The sequence below is a fragment of the Mytilus edulis genome, chromosome 5 (genome assembly GCF_963676685.1).
Source record: "Mytilus edulis chromosome 5, xbMytEdul2.2, whole genome shotgun sequence".
Taxonomy (NCBI): domain Eukaryota; kingdom Metazoa; phylum Mollusca; class Bivalvia; order Mytilida; family Mytilidae; genus Mytilus; species Mytilus edulis.
Window position 1 is genome coordinate 52037303 of NC_092348.1, and position 22190 is coordinate 52059492.

The window sequence follows — 22190 nt, forward strand, 5'->3', positions numbered from 1 at the left end:
AACAAAAAGCTCCAAGCGATTGTACATAAAGGCTCTGAGTGATATTACAGTCAACTTGCAAGCGATTGTACAGTCATTCTAAGGAAAACGTTTGGATGCATATATCTTTCTTATTATTTTATTGGTTCACATTTACATAAAGAATGTTTTAGCTATCAAAATTTGAAGCAGAAACGTTATATAGCAACATTAGAGTTCATCAAAGTTTCCATCAAACAACTTGTTATTTTGCAAATGTCGGAGCCCCGCTTGACAGTCTCCCGAATGACCAAATTAGTAGAAAACCGTACAGTTCCGTTCCCACACTGTGTTACCGAATGTATAGAAGTTATGAGGTCGTTGATTATCAAAGCACAATTAAAAAACTGAATGGGTCTATCCATTCTACATCAATTTTTAAAGACCCAAGTATCATCCACGTTCTCGAAATAAAAATTCCCTGGTGGTCCTTGAAGGAAATCTGCTGGTTCTTACGAAAGCTAAAAAGGATCATTCAAAATTCATAATTCATAATTCAAAGTTCAAAACTCAAAAATCCTACATTAATCTATTAGCTTTCCCCATTCTTACAAAAGCCAATAAAGATTTCACTTTAATATTTTTGTAATAAATTTTATTTTAAATCGATATTAAAGGGGCACTAGCTACGATATATATAAAAAAATAAAGTATGATTTTTTTTTAGATCAATCATTAATCAAATTGGAATAATGAAATAATAATTTGCTTTTAGCAATCAATTTCCTTTAATTTTGTTGAAATAAGCGATTAAACATAATTTTTGACTGATTCACTTGCAAGTGAAAACGTCATCATCATTCTAACCGGTATTCATGTGAACTTCAAGTTAACCCCTAGCTAGAGATTGATAACGCATGCATTGTACGTCTACTGGTTATTTAAAGAAAAAGAATGTCAACAATGAAAGTGAAACTACGGTAAATCATTTGATTACTAATTCGATGCACATAAAATCATTCTTGTATGGTTAAAAACAATGAGAAACATCTATTTTTAATCTATAAAATAAAATCAAACAGACCTATAAAAATGCAATTGCACGTGTTGGTTTAATCTATTCGTATCTTTATTTTTGTTTACATCGCTTATATGGTCATCTGAGGTCAAATCGATAGTTAATTAGATGGCGTCTGGACTAAAATACACACGAAACGAACCTATATATTATCTACCCCATGCTCTGTTAACTGTTTATTTTAGACTTTTGATAGTTTGGATAAATGTTTTACATTGTTATAAACCAAATATGAGAATTTGAGTCAAATCGGTTACAATGAATTTGACAGCTAGTGCCCCTTTAACATAACTTGACACCATAAAAGTACATGTAATTTAGATTGAAATGAAAAGTAATTCAGTATTACATGCTTTTTTCATTGTAATTAATTAAATAACCATTACATATTTTGATAAAAACAATAGATATGTTCCAATTGTCATAACTATAATAGATATAAAAAAAGAAGATGTGGTATGATTGCCAATGAGACAACTCTGCACAAGAGACCAAAATGACACAGAAATTAACAACTATAGGTCACCGTACAGCCTTCAATAATGAGCAAAGCCCATACCACATAGTCAGCTATCAAAGGCCCCGAAATGACAATGTAAAACAGTTCAATTGAGGAAACTAATGGCCAGATTTATGTACAAAAATGAACGAAAAAAAAATATGTAACACATAAACAAATGACAGCCACTGAATTACAGACCCCTGACTTGGGACAGGCACTTTAGATACAGAATTTGGCGGGGTTAAACATGTTAGCAGGATCCGAACCCTCCCCTAACCTAGGATAGTGGAGTCCCCTTTTCCCTGAATTTGAAGGACAGAATTAGACTTATTAACAGGTTTGACAGATTCCTAACCAGGTTTAACGGATACCACATGTGAAGTGAGATCAGCTTGCCCTTCTGATGCACCTCTGATCACAACACAACGCAACCCCTCCCCGTCCCCTAACCTGTTTTTTTGTTGTTTGGTCTTTATCTATGGTGTTGCCAGTTTGTGTTTTTTTCAACTTCAGTTTGAATGTCCCTTTGGTATCATTTGCCATATTTTACACCATCTAGTTGCAATTATAAAACTATTTCATAGCATTTAAACCAGTAGTTTAGATCATGTACATGTGCTGAAAAGAAGGTGATTCATTTATTTTGTTAAAAACCAGTATGTGTTTATTGTAGATATTCTCTCTTTGCTGCTTTGTCATCATTACTACAACAAGACATGATACCATACATGGAGAAATTGGTTATGTTCATGATAAACTCGATTAAATCAACAGAAGGAGTCAAGGTATTCATTTTGACATGTTCTTAAGACTAATTGCCAATTTTTTTTTAAACTCTTTTGATTTCCCAAGTGTGTTAAGCTTTTTAAATTTTTGTGAGTTCCATAACATAAAAACAATAGCTATTGTTTTCTTAAGTGTTTATCAGAGTTTATCAAATTAGCCTTTACATTTTTCCTTGAAAAGCTAGTAATTAACTAACTAATTAATTTAACCTGACAAAAGATTTAACTCTTAGTGATGAAAGTACATGTACTATTAATACTAAATAATGACACATATTGACAGAGCAAGAGGTATTAATATGGGGACGAAGTCCCCTATGACGGTAGAAAGATCAATAATTAAAAAAAAAAAAAATTGGAAAAATTTCCCAAATTTTTCCAGTGATATTGTTGGCTTTTTTCAAAACTACCTCTACCCTTTTTTATTGGGAAAATATGCGTCATTTTTATCAAACCATGAATTTGACTGGATCTTCAATTTCAGTGCAGACCTCCTTTCAAGAGGTAAACCCTCATTTGAAATAAGACATTATTGTCTGTGATGATACATAAAAAGACCCTCAAATCTGCACATACATTTATATTAGGCATGAAAAATGTTTAAATGAGTGTTTTTCAGTTTGTATTTATGCACAATAACTACTGAGACTGCACTGTTTGGGAAAAAAGTTGTCTTTTTGGGAATAATTTTAAGCCATTTTTTTTCAAGTTGGGATTTTTCTCCAGGGAAAAAAGCCTGTATTCTCCAGTTATTTAAGGCAAACAATATCACTGTTTTCAATATACTAATGAACTGAAAATCGTTATCTTTTTTTTCCCGACTTTTTTAAATCCCCACATTTGCGCAGAAATCTACTTCCTTTTCCTGTCTTCTTTGCATGAGACTTCGAATAAAATATATAATTATCAGTCTAGTCAAATATAGGATTGGAAATCAATACCAATTCATTTTTAGCTCACCTGACCTGAAAGGTCAAGTGAGCTTTTTTCATCACTTGGCGTCCGTCGTCCGTAAACTTTTACAAAAATCTTCTACTCCGAAACTTCTGGGCCAAATTTAACCAAACTTATCCACAATCGTCATTGGGGTATCTAGTTTAAAAAATGTGTGGCGTGACCCGGCCAACCAACCAAGATGGCTGCATGGCTAAAATAAAACAATGAAGTAAAATGTAGATTTTGGCCGATAACTCTTAAACCAAAGCATTTAGAGCAAATCTGACATGGGTTAAAATTGTATAAGGTGAAGATCTATCTGCCCTGAAATTTTCAGACAAATCGGACAATCCGTTGTTTAGGGTTGCTGCTCCAAATTAGTAATTTTAAGGCAATTTTGCAGATTTTGGTTATTATCTTGAATATTATTATAGATAGAGATAAACTGTAAACAGCAATAATGTTCAGCAAAATAAGATCTACAAATAAGTCAACATGATAAAAATTGTCAATTGACCCCTTAAGGAGTTATTGCCCTTTATAATCAATTTTTAACAATTTTCATAAATTTTTGTAAATTTTTAGAAAATATTTTCCAATGTAATTACTGGGCCAAGTTCTTTATAGATAGAGATAACTGCAGCAACAAGAATGTTCAGTAAAGAAAGATCTAGAAACACATCACCATCACCAAAACATTCTTTTTCATTTTTTCATGAATTTGTCTGTGTCCATTGTTTAATATGCACAAAGACCAAGGTGAGCGACACAGCCTCTAGTTAATAATTGTTTGATATGAAAAAAAAAACGTTACCTGATGAAAGCGTTTCTTTGTTTACATTGAATATGACGTCATAACTTAAATAACTTCACAACTAAATCCCTAACAACAGAACCAAAATCGGAAACGTTAAGGTATTTCCGTTTCTTTTATTTAAATGTTTGAAAAAAATTATACAGATTTCGTCCCCATTCACAGGTAATGCCTGCCTCATATTAAAAAAACACTACTGAAGAACAAATTTTCATTTTTTTCAGTAAATGCATTATTGTGAATATATATAGTTTTATGAATTTTTGGCTCATATTGTTTACTCATTAGCACCATACAGTTGGGTGCAGACTAAGCATACCATAAAGTATTTGCTGCTGTAATCATTTCCCATCTCCAATTTCCTCAATTTCTAGTCGGCACTTGTATACTATAATTAAGTTAATACAGTTAAACCTTTATAAACCAGCCGGCTACGGGACTATGGAAAAGTGCCGGTTTGGACAGTGAGCCGGTGTATTCAGGTTTCCTTTTTGTTCGGAAGGTGATGAATTAATTTATGATGTTTCCGATATAACGCATGTAAAAGAACGTTCTTATTGTAAATGAAAAAAATATAAATAAATAACGTGAAAAAGTAATAACTTTGAACGATCGTTGTTTTGTCTCTAGAAATTTATGAAACTTTATTTCAAAAAAATTATTATTTTAACCGTGTTTTAAATAATATCCTCGTATGTCAAATAGACCTCAGTAATATCAGTCTCCGACTTGTCAGTTTCACATTCAATAGTGGTCATTAGCATTGTTTTCATTTGCAACAGAATTCTCGCATTCTTTGAATTGTGACACGAGAGATTTGTTTTACTTCCATCATTCCTTCAAACGTTTGTATAGCCGATTAAATAACCAGAATTTCATCAAACGAAATATTATCATGATCAAGACATTGTCGCAAAGTGTACATGTCCATGGTTTGTTGTCATCCGGGTGTTCGTCATTTTCAGGGTCATTGGTTTAGGGGGTTACAAAAGGGAACCAAGGATTTAAAAAAGATGATATAATTTTTATACGACCGCAAAAATTGAAATTATTTTGGTATCACGTTGGCGTCGTCGTCGTCCGAATACTTTTAGTTTTAGCTCTCTAACTTTAGTAAAAGTGAATAGATATCTATGAAATTTTAACACAAAAGGAAGGTTGGGATTGATTTTGGGAATTTTAATCCCAACATTTTAGAAATTAGGGGCCAAAAAGGGCCCAAATAAGCATTTTCTTGGTTTTTGCACTATAACTTTAGTTAATAAGTAAAATGGAAAACTATGAAATTTTGACACAAGGTTTATGAAAGGTTGGGATTGATTTTGGGAGTTTTGTTTCCAACAGTTTAGGAATTAGGGTCCAAAAAAGGGCCCAAATAAGCATTATTCTTGGTTTTCGCACAATAACTTTAGTATAAGTGAATAAAAATCAATGAAATTTTGACACAAGGTTTATGACCACAAAAGGGAGGTTGGGATTGATTTTGGGAGTTAAGGTCCCAACAGTTTAAGAATAAGAAGCCAAAAAGGGGCCCAAATAAGCATTACTCTTGGTTTTCGCACCATAACTTTAGTGTAAGTCAATAGAAATCTTTGAAATTTAAACACAAGGTTTATGACCATAAAAGGAAGGTTGGGTTTGATTTTGGGAGTTTTGGTCCCAACAGTTTAGGAATAAGGGGCCCAAAGGGCCCAAAATTGAACTTTGTTTGATTTCATCAAAAATTGAATAATTGGGGTTCTTTGATATGTAACTGTGTATGTAGATTCTTAATTTTTGGTCCCGTTTTCAAATTGGTCTTCATTAAGGTCAAAAGGGTCCAAAATTAAACTTAGTTTGATTTTAACAAAAATTGAATCCTTGGGGTTCTTTGATATGCTGAATCTAAAAATATACTTAGATTTTTTATTATTGGCCCAGTTTTCAAGTTGGTCCAAATCGGGGTTTAACAAAATTAAACTTTGTTTGATTTCATCAAAAATTGATAATTGGGGTTCTTTGATATGCCAAATCTAACTGTGTATGTAGATTCTTAATTTTTGGTCCCGTTTTCAAATTAGTTTACATTAAAGTCCAAAGGATCCAAAATTAAACTTAGTTTGATTTTAACAAAAATTGAATTCTTGGGCTTTTTTGATATGCTGAATCTTAACATGTACTTAGATTTTTGATTATGGGCCCAGTTTTCAAGTTGGTTCAAATCAGAATCCAAAAATATTATATTAAGTATTGTGCAATAGCAAGAAATTTTCAATTGCACAGTATTCAGCAATAGCAAGAAATCTTCAATTGCACACACAGTATTGTGCAATAGCAAGAAATTTTCAATTGCACAGTATTGCGCAATAGCATGAAATCTTCAATTGCACAGTATTGTGAAATAGCAAATATTTTCAATTGCACAGTATTGCGCAATAGCAAGAAATATATATATTGTGCAATAGCAAGAAATTTTCAATTGGTTGGAGTTATCTTTCTTTGTCCAGAATAGTAGTTGAATCAACTTAAATCATTGTTTTATACAATAAACAATGTATATTGACTTTTACTACCAACTGATAAATTAAAACAATCTTTACCATTCAGTGATAACAAGCACTTTATTTTACATTTTAATATTTTATGATGTATTTAAATGAGTAGTTATTGTTGCAAACTCCATTAGAAATTTGAATTGTGATCAGTTTTGGAAAAAGGGAAAAGGGGATGAGAAGAAAAAAAATGGGGAGGGGGGGGGTTAATTTTTCAGATTTCAGAAATAAAAAGAAAATTTCAATTGCACAGTATTCAGCAATAGCAATCTTTACCATTCAGTGATAACAAGCACTTTATTTTACATTTTAATATTTTATGATGTATTTAAATGAGTAGTTATTGTTGCAAACTCCATTAGAAATTTGAATTGTGATCAGTTTTGGGAAAAGGGAAAAGGGGATGAGAAAAAAAATGGGGAGGGGGGGGGGGGGTTAAATTTACAGATTTCAGAAATAAAAAGAAAATTTCTTCAAACTTTTTGAGAGGATTAATATTCAACAGCAAAGTGAATTGCTCAGCTCAAAAGCAAAAAAATATGTTTGTTCATTAGACCACATTCATTCTGTGTCAGAAACCTATGCTGTGTCAACTATTTAATCACAATCCAAATTCAGAGCTGAATCCAACTTGAATGTTGTGTCCATACTTGCCCTAAGAGTTCAGGGTTGAACCTCTGCAGTCCTATAAAGCTGCGCCCTGTGGAGCATCTGGTTTATTCTGTGATTGTGGTGATTTGAAAATAATTATCCAAGTTACAACTAAAGCCCTATCCGAGATATATTCGGAGTGCCTTTTAGGTTTATTAACACTTTTATAGTTTTTATACGACTGCAAAAAACAATTTGCGTCGTATAATGGTATCATGTCTTTGTCGTTGTCGTCTGAGTCGTCCAAAGACGCATTTAGTTTCCGGACAATAACTTTAAATTTAGTGAATCGATCTCTATAAATGTTTACCGGAAGGTTCAATACCACTAAAGGAAGGTTGGGAATCAGTTTGGGGGTTTTTGGAATAAGGTCCAAAAAGAGGGCCCAAAATAATCATTTTTGTAGTTTTCAAATTATAACTTGGGTTTAACTGTATGAATCTCTCTGAAATTATACCATGAGTTTCCATACCATGAAGGGATAGTTAGTATTGACTTGGGAAAGGGAGGGGGTGTTATGGCTCAAAATGTTTTAGAATTAGGGGCATCCAAGGGGGAAAACTAGGTTGTTATGGCGAATGGACAATTAAGCCAATTTAAAAGCAGTGTAAGCGAGGTAATTCAAAATATTTAACATACAATGTTTGGTATGTTCGGATTATTACCTCCCTTACACTACTTGTAAATTATGTATAGAGGAATGTTAGGTTTTGGACTAATTGCCAAAAAAAAGGGGGTAGTAGTTTTCAATTCCCCCCCCCCCCCCCCCCCATATTTCTCAAATTTGAAATTTTTAAAAAGTTAAAAGAAGAAATCTTTTAATTGCAAAACATTGTGCAATAGATTTGTAAGATATTCACACTTGTTTTGTTTAAGAAACCCATATTATGTCAAAAATTTTATCACAATCCAAATTCAGAGCTGTATCAAGCTTGAATGTTGTGTCCATACTTGCCCCATCTGTTCAGGGTTTGACCTCTGCGGTCGTATAAAGCTGCGCCCTGTGGAACACCTGGTGAATGCTTATTATGTTATTGAGTTATTTCCCTTTAAACAGAAATGAATAAGTTTATGTATAGAAAGTCTATCAATGATTATATCTGATTAATTGATTAGTCAGGAGTTTCTTTATTATTTTTTTTTAGGTCAAGTGTGTTTTGAAGGTAGATGTCATAGTTGTAATGTGGTATTTTATTTTTGTTGTGTGTGTAAATTTTAATTTTTCTTGATCCTGATAGGGGTTCCAGATTTGCAAATTCATTAGATAATAATCTATTTTATTAGAGGATAAAAATGCAGAAATTCATAGATAAGTTTAATATCTATATTAGATTGTTATTATAAATGAAAAAAAAGTATTGGGACCTCTTAACTATATAATAGTGTCTGTTTTCTACATAAGAAAATGCCTCTATCTAGTCAGGAATATGACGGTTGTTATCCATTCGTTTGAATTTTCCTCGGAGTTTAGTATCTTTGTGATTTTACTTATTATATATTTAAACAGGGTTTCCCCGGGGTCAATTATTTTTTTAGCCAACTCTTTCGTCAAAACAATATAATTTTCGCCACTTTATTAATTTTTTTCGCCAAGTAACAGACATATATTTTTCGATTAATATTTTCCTTTTTTAGCTCACCTGGCCCTGAGCTTTTCTCATCACCTGGCGTCCGTCGTCGTTAACTTTTACAAAAATCTTCTCCTCTGAAACTACAGGGCCATATTTAACCAAACTTGGCCACAATCATCATTGGGGTATCTAGTTTAAAAATTGTGTCAGGTGACCCGGCCAAGCAACCAAGATGGCTGCCATGGCTATAAATAGAACGTAGGGGTAAAATGTATATTTTGGATTATAACTCTGAAACAAAAGCATTTAAAGCAAACGTGACATAGGGGTAAAATTGTTTATTAAGTCAAGATCTATCTGCCAGGAAATTTTCAGATGAATCGGATAATGGGTCGTTGGGTTGCTGCCCCTGAATTGGTAATTTTAAGGAATTTTTGTCCGTTTTCGGTTATTATCTTGAAAATTATTATAGGTAGAGATGAACTGTAAAAAGCAATAATGTTCAGCAAATTAAGATCTACAAATAAGTCAACATGATCAAAATGGTCAGTTGACCCCTTAAGGAGTTATTGCCCTTAATAGTCATTTTTGTAATTAATCTTTTACAAAAATCTTCTCCTCTGAAACTACTGAACCAAAGTTAACCAAACTTTGCCACAATCATTATTAGGGTATTTAGTATACAAAAATGTGTGCGATGACCCGGCCAACAAACCAAGATGGCCGCCATGGCTAAAAATAGAACATAGGGGTAAAATTCAGATTTTGGCTTATAACTCTGAAACCAAAGCATTTAAAACAAGTATACAAGGGATAAACTTGTTAATCTAGTAAATATCTATCTGCCCTGATCTGTTGTTGGGTTGCTGCCCCCCAATTGATAATTTTTAAAGAAATTTAGCTGTTTTTGTTATTATCTTGAATACTATTATAGATAAAGATAAACTGTACAGCAATAATGTTCAGCAAATTAAGATCTACAAATAAATCAACATGACCAAAATGGTCAGTCAATTTTTAACCATTTTCATTAATTTGGTAAATTATGGTAAATAGTTATCAAAGGTAAGTTTTTACAAAATGTTTTCCTCTGTAACTAAACGGCCAAGTTCATTACAGATAGAGAAAATTGTAAGTAGCAAGAATGATCAGTAAAGTATGATCTACAAACACATCACCATCACCAAAACACAATTTTGTCATGAATCCATCTGTTTCCTTTGTTTAATATGCACATAGACCAAGGTGAGCGACACAGGCTCTTAAGAGCCTCTAGTTTCTACCCTCCCCCTAAATAACATGATTTTGCCCCATTGTTGTCTATGAATCGATGAGTTTGTCCCATTGTTGTCTATGATTATTTTATGACCGCAATTTTTTTTTTTTGCGGTCATATATTGGTATGACGTTGGCGTCGTCGTCGTTGTCCAAAGACACATTCGTTTTCGCACTATAACTTTAGTTTAAGTTAATAGATATCTATGAAATTTAAACACAGGTTTATGACCACAAAAGGAAGGTTGGAATTGATTTTGGGAGTATTGGTCTCAACAGTTTAGGAATTAAGGGCCAAAAAAGGGCCCAAATAAGCATTTTTCTTGGTTTTCGTACAATAAATTAAGTATTAGTACACAGAAATTTATGAAATTTAAACACAAGGTTTATGAACACATAAGGAAGGTTGAGATTGATTTTGGGAGTTTTTGTCCCAACAGTTTAGGATTTAGGAGCCCAAATAAGCGTTGAGATTGATTTTGGGAGTTTTTGTCCCAACAGTTTAGGATTTAGGGGCCCAAATAAGCATTTTTCTTGGTTTTCGCACCATAACTTTAGTGTAAGTAAATTGAAATCTATGAAATTTAAACACAAGGTTTATGACCATAAAAGGAAGGTTGGGATTGATTTTCGGAGTTTGGTCCAAACAGTGTAGGAATTAGGGGCCCAAAGGGTCCCAAATTAAACTTTGTTTGATTTCATCATTGAATAATTGGGGTTCTTTGATATGCTGAATCTAACTGTGTATGTAGATTCTTAATTTTTGGTTCCGTTTTCAAATTGGTCTACATTAAGGTGCAAAGGGTCCAAAATTTAACTTGGTTTGATTTTAACAAAAAATGATTGCTTGGGGTTCTTTGATATGCTGAATCTTAACATGTACTTATATTTTTGATTATGGGCCCAGTTTTCAAGTTGGTCCAAATCGGGGCCCAAAATTATAATTTGTTTGATTTCAACAAAAATTGAATCCTTTGGGTTCTTTGATATGCCAAATCTAAATAGAAATAAGATTTTCGCTTTTGAGGCCACTTTTCAAGTTGGTCCAAATTGTGGTCCAAAACTAAACTTTGTTTGATATCACCAAAAATTGAATCCTTGGGGTTCTTTGATATGCTGAATCTAAATCTAAACATGTATTTAGATTTTTTATTAGAGGCCCAGTTTTCAAATTAGTCCAAATCGGGGTCCAAAATTAAACTTTGTTTGATTTTAACAATAATTGAATATATGGGGTTCTTTGATACATGCTGAATCTAAACATGTATTTAGATTCTATATATTTGTGCCCAGTTATCAAATTGGTCCACATTGAGGTATATAGGGTCCAAAACTGAACTTTATTTGATTTCATCAAAAATTGAATTCTTGCATTGGGGTTCTTTGATATGCTTAATCTAACCATGTATTTAGATTTTGGATACTGGACCATAATAGGTAATTGTCCAATTTAAAAATTTTAAGTTTAAGTTTTTAGACCACATTCATTCTGTGTCAGAAACCTATGGTGTGTCAACTATTTAATCACAATCCAAATTCAGAGCTGTATCAAGCTTCAATGTTGTGTCCATATTTGCCCCAACTGTTCAGGAATCGAACTCTGCAGTCGTATAAAGCTGCGCCCTGCGGACCATCTGGTTCTCTCAAACTTATGTCAACATTGTAATAAATAAACACAGAACATTTACTTTTGAAAAGAAGAACCTTTCTTTAACTTAAAAGGGGGAAAATTCATTATATTTTAAACAATTTTTCTATAAGAGGGGCCACTTACTTTTAATGATAAAGAAGATATAAGTCCCGGAATATAAGAAAATTCTTGAACATGTTTTAACCTTATATTACCAGAAAGATGAACAGTTCTTTGGGAAAGTTTCTTCAAAAGATAAACATGTGCCCTTTTGTACTAAGAAGTGGTTTTTACAAAAAAAAAAAAAAAGCTTTTATCACTTGAAATTGATCCCTCATTTAAGGTGTAGTCATTACATTGAAGGGTTACTCTCATTCGAGGGGTTGTGATAACACTAAGTGTTTTTAATGATTTTCACCTTTTACCAAGAAAACACATCATCTGGTAATTTTCAATCACCCAATTATAATTGGACTGACAGATTCATTGGAAAACTATAAAATAATTATTTAAATATAATTTGAAAATTAAAGTAACATAATATCTTAAATTTAAGAGAACTATGTTTAAATCGTATCTAATTTTAGATTTACAATATTAGTTCATGGAACTAAAGTTTGAGTTATTTCCCTTTGAACAGAAATTGTAAGACTAAGAAATCATTCATCAAAAAATTAGTTCTTGGGATTCTTTGATATGCTGATTCTAGTAATGTACTTAAATTTAAGATATTTGACCATAATAGGTCAATGTCTAATTTAAAATTTTTCAGTTCTTTGACCGCATTTATTGTGTATGACAAACCTATGCTATATGAAATATTCAATTACAATCACAATTCGGAGCTGTTTTAAGCTTAAATGTTGTGACCATACTTTCTCAACTTTTCAGGGTTCTATCTCTGCAGAACAATCCGGTTTGCTGTCCCTTTGACAGCCTCTTGTTCCCATTCTAGGATATATATTAATAATGAAACTTCATAGTAAAAGTGGTACAGTTTTAGCCGTAAAAGGAGTTCTTACAGGAAATTGTATTGTCTATACTTACAGAATTGCAACTTACATGTATCTTGAGGATTCTCATTTTGTATCCAGCTGATATAATGTGCCCTCTCCTTCTTACACTTATAGACTCACTATAAAGATGAAGAAGAGCAGGTAATTATGTTTAATGAAGAAGATTTTTGTGATGAAGAAGATTTAACAGCTGGTGACAGTGATCAAGAGGAAGATTCCAAAATTCATGGGTGAGTTGAAATATGTACTATATATAAACAAAACTGAACAGATGACAGTTTCAGGTAAATGAATGTTTTATTGCCATCAATAATGTTTCATAATTTTGTCTTTGAAAGTAAGTTAGGTTTTTAGGTAATCTTTACTTTGCATTACAAGTAAGCTTTAAGTTAAAGTGAACAGTTTTAGTCTTATTGGCTGAATATTAACCTTTGTTAAGACCCTTTACATAAAAATACAAGTGCACTTGTTTGTTTGTATTTTTTAAGGTCCCACTTAGGGGCATTATGTTTTTCAGTTTGGGTGTCTGTTCCTTCGTTCATATGTCCGTCTCTCCTACTTAAGGTTTAAGTTTGTGGGGAAGACAGCTTCAAGCCGTCAATCCCCAATGGGGTTGACCAGAGTGACATTCCCTCACATCATTCATTTTGTTTTTAAAGTGTGGAAAACCCCCTAACAAATCTTACTGAGAATGATGAGATGGGGAGACACAAATGAATAAATTGACTTTAAACACTTTTTTACACATTTTCCTTCTGTTTCTCTCGAAATTATCGTATATTGAGCTCTCCTTTACACTATTTTCATTTCTTTTACAATCCGGAAAAATCAGTATGACGATATATACTAAATATATCCAACCTACATTATATTTTATAGTGAAGTCATTGTTGGAATGCCACACTTCGCATCAGCAGGGATATCCTTCACTGGTTATTTAAATCATTCTCAAAGATTGTGCACTTATTAAAAAAAAGTATTTGTTAAATTTAAACATAATGATGTTTGCTGTAGATGATTCAAACATCAACATGCAATACTTTAATTTGTAGGTCAACAACTTCCAAAGTAAACAGGAAGTCCGAGGGGCTACGTGAGATCGAGGAGAGAAACGATCTTTTCCGTTTTTTTTCTGTAAAACTCTGTTTTGAGAATCTTCCTCTAATTCAGGAGCACCTCAATTTATGAGCTAATTATCCACTAAAATAAACACTTAAAATGTGACATTTAGTATATGATAAAAAGTCTTCCATTAAAACTAAATTTTGTGTACCAACATAATCATTGTAATTGTTACACAAAAAAAATACAAATGTTGCATTTTGTAGTTTAAACCTATTTATTCATGAAATTTTACAAATATTTCAAAATGTAGGATTTGGAAACAAGCTTCACACAGTTTACATCAATCATATTGTTATTGAAACTTAGTAAACTTGTTGCTTATGATATAATCTTTTTAATTTTGAAGCCAAATTAGACTTTTGACCCCAATTTCACGGTCCACTAAACATAGAAAATGAAAGTGGGAGTTTCAGGTTAAAGTTTTTGGTCAAGGTAGTTTCTGATAAAATTGAAGTCCAATCAACTTGAAACTTAGTACATATGTTCCCTATAGTATAATCTTTCTAATTTTAATACCAAATTAGATTATTACCCAATTTCACGGTCCATGGAACATGGAAAAGGATAGTGCGAGTGGGGCATCCGGGTTTCTTTTGACACATTCTTGTTTTATACGACCGCAAAAATTTAAATTTTTCGTCGTATATTGCTATCACGTTAGCGTCGTCGTCCTGCGTCGTCGTCGTCCGAATACTTTTAGTTTTCGCACTCTAACTTTGGTAAAAGTTCATAGAAATCAATGAAATTTTAACACAAGGTTTATGACCACAAAAAGAAGGTTGGGATTGATTTTGGTAGTTTTGGTCCCAATATTTTAGGAATAAGGGGCCAAAAAGGGCCCAAATAAGCATTTTCTTGGTTTTCGCACTATAACTTTAGTTTAAGTTAATAGAAATCTATGAAATTTTGACACAAGGTTTATGACCACAAAAGGACGGTTGGAATTGATTTTGGGAGTTTTGGTTCCTACAGTTTAGGAATTAGGGGCCAAAAAAGGGCCCAAATAAGCATTATTCTTGGTTTTCGCACAATAACTTTAGTATGAGTCAGTAGAAATCAATGAAATTTAAACACAAGGTTTATGACCATAAAGGGAAGGTTGGGTTTGATTTTTGGAGTTTTGGTCCCAACAGTTTAGGAATAAGGGGCCCAAGGGGTCCAAAATTGAACTTTGTTTTATTTCATCAAAAATTGAATAATTGGGGTTCTTTGATATGCCGAATCTAACTGTGTATGTAGATTCTTATTTTTTGGTCCCGTTTTCAAATTGGTCTACATTCAGGTCCAAAGGGTCCAAAATTAAACTTTGTTTGATTTTAACAAAAATTGAATCCTTGGGGTTCTTTGATATGCTGAATCTAAAATTGTACTCAGATTTTTGATTATTGGCCCAGTTTTCAAGTTGGTCCAAATCGGGGTCCAAAATTAAACTTTGTTTGATTTCATCAAAAATTGAATAATTGGGGTTCTTTGATATGCCAAATCTAACTGTATGTATATTCTTAATTTTTGGTCCGTTATCAAATTGGTCTACATTAAAGTTCAAAGGGTCCAAAATTAAACTAAGTTTGATTTTAACAAAAATTGAATTCTTGGGGTTTTTTGATATGCTGAATCTAAACATGTACTTTGATTTTTGATTATGGGCCCAGTTTTCAAGTTGGTTCAAATCAGGATCCAAAATTATTATATAATTATATAAGTTTTGTGCAATAGCAAGAAATTTTCAATTGCACAGTATTCACCAATAGCAAGAAATCTTCAATTGCATAGTATTGTGCAATAGCAAGAAATTTTCAATTGCACAGTATTGCGCAATAGCAAGAAATCTTCAATTGCACAGTATTGTGCAATAGCAAATATTTTCAAATACTCAGTATCGCGCAATAGCAAGAAATATCTAATTGCAATTTCAATTGGAGTTATCTTTCTTTGTCCAGAATAGTAGTTGAATCAACTTAAATCTTTGTTTTATACAATACAGATATATAATTAATATTTCAATTGGAGTTATCTTTCTTTGTCCAGAATAGTAGTTGAATCAACTTAAATCATTGTTTTATACAATATACAATGTATATTCACTTTTTCTACAAACTGATAAATTAAAACAATCTTTACCATTCAGTGAAAACAAGCACTTTATTTTACATTTTAATATTTTATGATGTATTTAAATGAGTAGTTATTGTTGCAAACTCCATTAGAAATTTGAATTGAGATCAGTTTTGGAAAAAGGGAAAGGGGGATGTGAAAACAAATGGGGGTAGGGGGTTAAATTTTTCTCATTTCAGATTTCATAAATAAAAAGAAAATTTCTTCAAACATTTTTTTGAGAGGATTAATATTCAACAGCATAGTGAATTGCTCAAAGGCAAAAAAAATATTTTAAGTTCATTAGACCACATTCATTCTGTGTCAGAAACCTATGCTGTGTCAACTATTTAATCACAATCCAAATTTAGAGCTGAATCCAGCTTGAATGTTGTGTCCATACTTGCCCCAACCGTTCAGGGTTCAACCTCTGCGGTCGTATAAAACTGCACCCTGCGGAGCATCTGGTTAACTACTATCTATAATACTAAAATTACGAGTTCCAATTTGTCAGCCGTCATCACGTAAAAACGACGAATCACAGAATTCAACTTTATATATAACTAATATAGTACAAAGGTGTAGATTAAAAATTACACCACTCCAGGCCCTTTTGTTTTCCACGTAATTAATATTGCCAATAATTAAGAAGTTCCGGGTCGAGTCCGCTACCGATACCAATAGTAGATTCACCTGTTACCTATTACCTTATCTGTACGTTCCGCATCTGACAGGCGCACCACCAAACGTTGTAGTCAGGATTAATATGCTATATACACGGGTCATAACCACAGGGTTGACACTACTAAATTGTTAAATTGTTACCTATTGTAGTATTTTAATCAGTAAGCCTTTCTAAGATAACAATAAGAATACTAAAAATCTGGACTAAAACTAAGGCGTATCGGTACAGTTTTCAATTTGTTAGTGGGCATGACGTAAAACAGCGAAGCAAAGAATTCAACTTTATTTATAACTTATATAGGACAATGCTGTTGATTAAAAAATACTCCATTCCAGGACCTTTTGTTTTCCAAATAATTAATATTATTGTTTCAGTTCGACGGGTTCAAACAGAAAGACTTGAAAGCAGAGAAAAACTGTGTATCTTATAATCGGCATGACTTTATCAGATGACAATACTAATACTAAAATAAGGCTTGCGCATAGTTATATACTTTAATTCAGTCACGGAACCGTGATATCACGGGTGTGTTCTAGTATTAAAGAAAAAGAAGAATGTTGGCTTAATAGACATTTTTCTTCTTCAAATGAATATTAAATATGCTATCTGCAGAAATATAGAAGTTTTTTTTTTAAAATAAATATGGGTAAAATATCATTCGACAACATGAATATTGCATTGAAACGTTTTTTTGGAGTATATTAGGATATATTGGGGTAAAAAGTCATTTTTTGATCGTAAGCGGCTGACAAGAACGGAACAGGTTTCAATGAAAAAAGTGATTTTAAATTAAATATATTTATAAAATAAAGTTGTATTGGTGTTAAAATGACATGGAAATGCCTTAAATGATATCATTATTCAATAGTATTATGTTGAAACTGTTTTTTGGGGTATATTTGGGAAAAAAAGTCACACCCACGACTGCCTGACCAGAATTATTTTGACAGATCCACAGCAAAAATGACTATCGTATTTTTGATAGCTCAGATATCTGGAACGGATTGAAATTTCGGTTTTAAATTTGAGATCCATAGTCTTTGTCATGACTTATTGATTTACGAAAAATCGCAGTTCCGTACTTTTTGTTTATTTTTCTGAAATTCAATGATTTTATCTGTCTCTCAACGAGAGTTTTGAAAGTGAAACTTGTCCATTCAATATCGATCTCTTTTTCGCTGTTATTTACCTACTCTAAGCTATGGATGTTTGCTAGAGTGAAAATACGTATCGTCTGAACAGATTCGTTCCAAATTTAATTCTTTTTCAATTGTTATTCCACCGATATAATTGAAAATTGTCCGACGGTCACGATGGTTACTGACCGCCATTGTGTACACAACAAGACATATTGAAAGGAGACAACACCATCTGTTTTTTTTTAAATGTACATTTGCAACGCTGGAGTTGTCTTTCTTTTACCAATGTATGAGCATACTGTGATCAAAAATAATTTTCTAACTTTTCAGACTCATTAAACATTTAATTTTAGTTTTGTAAGTTCATCTGCGATCTGGTCTGCCTGAGTGTCAGCAACTACTGTCCTCCATCACAAAGTGCATTTATAGGAAAAATTACAATGTTTTTAATGTTTTTTCTCATCCATTTTTCTTTAAAAAATGTTTTTGTTAACTATAGTCATTAACATGGAAAAAACAAACGTCAAAACAGAACAATAAATAAACTGGTCTCCATTTTCAAGTGTAGCGATTCCTCTCAGTGTGGTATTTTGTGAAACACTCAGACAGGCACAGATGTTTCCAACAATCAAAACATCCAAACTTTGTCTGCTTGATAGGCACATCTCGACTATTTTGGCTTCTCATATAACCAAAGATGGCATCAACACTTTTTGTCAAAGGAGTATATAAGGCATGTGTTGCTGAACAAGGCGGTTCTCCATAGACATGAGTGATGGTCTGCCTCTATGTGTCTCAGATATATAGCCGTTTACCAAACCCTTGGCCACAGAAATTGAAAATTCCAGAAATGTCATATTAGTTTGGTTGTTTGTACTCAAACTAAAGAGTTTAAAGGCATTTTTTTTTTAAATTTCCGTTTCCATCAACACTAAGAATACCCTTTTGTTCCACTTTTATGTTTTATGGTTGTAACAGTAGTATTGGATATATTGATCCGCATGATCTATCCCACCCATGTAACTTGTATATTCGGCTACTGCCTTGGGACAATCAAAATTTTGTCTTGAAAATGTTCCATCAATATTGACACACCTTTAAACTTGTGAAATACTATGGTCGTGGATGGTTAAGAGGGTATACACATTTTTTTTTGTCATGCCAAACACTAGCAACAAGTGGTCCCTTCTGTCTGAACCTCATGTCTCCACGCTCATTGATACCAGTTGTTTTTTGCACATTATTTCTTTCGGTAGCCCCCTACGGTTGCATCTTACTGTGCCACAAGCATATGTACCGAAATTTTCATACAGAGCAGAAAACAACGCAGGACTCGTAAAAAAATTATCACTGTAATGATAGTACCCTTTACCAACTAAATCAGACTGTTGCAAGCATCTTTTTACTACACTACTACCGAGATGTGTCTGGGGGGTTGCATTTTTGTCAGGATATATGTCAACATATTGTATAACTTTTTTGTGAATCTGCCAAATCCCAAGCTTTTACACCCCATTTGTGTGGTTTTTATACGATGTCATATATTGGTATCACGTTGGCGTCGTCGTCGTCTGAAGACAATTGGTTTTCGCACTATAACTTTAGTAAAAGTAAATAGAAATCTATGAAATTTAAACACAAGGTTTATGACCACAAAAGGAAGGTTGGGATTGATTTTGGGAGTTTTGGTCCCAACGAATTAGGGGCCAAAAGGGTCCAAAATTAAACTTTGTTTGATTTCATCAAAAAATGAATTATTTGGGTTCTTTGATATGCCAAATCTAACCGTGTATTCAGATTCTTAATTTTTGGTCCTGTTTTCAAATTGGTCAAAGGTTGGGATTGATTTGGGGTGTTTTGTTCCCAACAGTTTAGGAATAAGGGGCCAAAAAGGGCCCAAATAAGCATTTTTTTCTTAGTTTTCGCACAATAACTTTAGTATAAGTGAACAGTTTTCAATGAAATTTTAACATAAGGTCTATTACCACACAAGGAAGGTTGGGATTGATTTTGGGAGTTTTAGTTCCAACAGTTTAGGAATAAGGGGCCAAAAACAGGTCCCAAATAAGCATTTTTCTTGGTTTTTGCACAATAACTTTAGTATAAGTTAATAGAAATCTATGAAGTTTTATACAAGGTTTATGTCACAAAAGGAAGGTTGGGATTGATTTTGGGAGTTTTGATCCCAACGAATTAGGGGCCAAAAGGGTCCAAAATTAAACTTTGTTTGATTTCATCAAAAAATTAGTTATTTGGGTTCTTTAACCGTGTATTCAGAATCTTAATTGGTCCACTTTGAGGTCTACAGGATCTAAAATTGAATATTATTTGATTTCATCAAAATTGAATTTTTGGGGTTCTATGATATGCTGAATCTAACCATGTATTTGGAATTTGGATATTGAACCATAATAGGTAAATGTCCAATTTAAAAATTTAAGTAGTTTAAGTTCTTAGACCACATTCATTCTGTGTCAGAAACCTATGTTGTGTCAACTATTTAATCACAATCCAAATTCAGAGCTGTATCAAGCTTAAATGTTGTGTCCATACTTGCCCCATACTGCGCCCTGTGGAGCATCTGGTTGAGGCATATATTGCTTAAACTTTACTCTCCCTTTAATTGGAATCATTGTTTCATCTACAGTTATGTTTCTATTTGGAGTATATTACTGATGAAATGCTGTGTTAAAATGAGTTAGGAGAGGTTTTACTTTATACAACGAATCATAATTTGGATCTCCTGGCAGAGGTTGCTGTGTTGAATCAGAAAAATGGAGATACCTCATAATCTGTGTAAAACGATCCCGGCTCATGGTTTTTGCATGTAATGGTGATTGAAGAAAACTGTCTGTGGACCAATACATCTTTGTAGATGGTTTTCTATCTATACCCACCTCAAAACAAAGACCAAAGAAAGCATTCATCTCCTGTATTGTCAGTCTCACCCATGCCATTTGTTTTCATACGGTTTGTTTTCTTTCTGCAATTTGGCATATGAATCAGTTTGCTGTATCAACATTTCCAACAGAACATGATTAAAAAAACCGTTTGAAGAAATCCATAGGTGTTTTATCCTGAGGCATGATCCTTGTAAGGCCAGTTCTCCCAGTGGGGCTGAAAAGATGAGGCTCAAATTGAAGAAAGTCCTCATGCCAGCCATCAATGTTTCCTGCATCCCCAGCATGTCCAGGTACATCTGTGTCAGATTCCTCATCACTTTCCAGACCATCGGAATCTTCACCAATACGATGAAGTAGCAGTTGTTGCTGAAATCTTGCTCCAGCTTCATCTAATTCTGCCCAGGTGAAGCCTTCAAACTCGTCTGATTCGTCAGACGACATTTTTTTGGGGTGAAATACTAGGAGGAGATGAGACTAACCTTCTATAACTTTATAAAGTAAAAATTATTCCATAAAGACGACTAAAATACAATAAATTAACACATTTGTTTGTTAAGTATCTACGAAAAATAATTTTAATCTTTATTTAAATCGAATCAAGTGAAAAAATGAACTAATTGCGGATAGTATAAGTTATGTCGCCGAGGTTCCGCCATGTTGTTTTCATATTTTCCATACATGTAACAACATCAACTTCTGGCTTTCTATTATTGGCATTGGATTTATCATTCTTTAAATATAATCTGCAGATGACGACACTAACGAAAAAAATTAAAATGATCGTTAGATAAAAATGTTACGAGTACTACGAACACCTGTCAAGACACCACAAGGTTTAATTCCGATTCTAAAAGTAAAAACACTATACATACGATTGAAAATTGACAAGACTAACCTTCAATATTTTTTGAAGTTCGTTGAGTAATGATTTTTGTTGTTTTTTATGCTTTCGTTGGTTAATTTACTAAAAAGTTGACTTGATCATTCTCGTCCGCCATGTTTGTTGTGGTCGTAATTTTTTTCACCTTAGCTTCAAAACTTTTCACTTTTCTTATAATGAAATATGTTTTTACTACAGTTTTAACCATTCTACGTTCTGAGTCGTAAAAACATGCATATTACACTCTTGATTGTGATAATCTAAAAATAGAAATTTATGTATCCTTAAGGATACATTCAGCATCTACACGGGTGTGCCAGAAGAATAAATTCGGCATGCGCACGCGGGTGCCAAAAGGATTCATTCAGCATTGAAAGGGTTTTAATGCCCTCATTGTTCAGTCACAATCTATTGACTTTGAATGTTTTGCATAGATCCTGGGGACACTGCTGTTACCCATCTAAATTATGAAGTTTTATCATAAGTTGTTTCAAGAATTTCTAAGGATAAACTGTCAAATTTCATGAAAATTAATTCCAACACCAATCCAACAGCATCGATCACTACCTGGTTTCCTTTTAGCTATATACAAGGTTTCCTGATAGCCTTATTATAGA

At 32.8% G+C, this 22190-nt stretch overlaps 1 protein-coding gene across 3 annotated transcripts in view; it reads left to right on the plus strand.

Moving 5' to 3' along the window:
• The window catches only part of LOC139525464 (importin-4-like), a 371591-nt gene that overhangs the window by 254615 nt on the left and 94786 nt on the right, over positions 1-22190 (plus strand). For all 3 annotated transcript variants that reach the window (XM_071320816.1, XM_071320818.1, XM_071320817.1), the window contains 2 exons: positions 2212-2323; positions 12862-12977. In XM_071320816.1, the coding sequence (XP_071176917.1) occupies positions 2212-2323; positions 12862-12977 (228 nt within the window). The remainder of the gene's footprint in view (positions 1-2211; positions 2324-12861; positions 12978-22190) is intronic.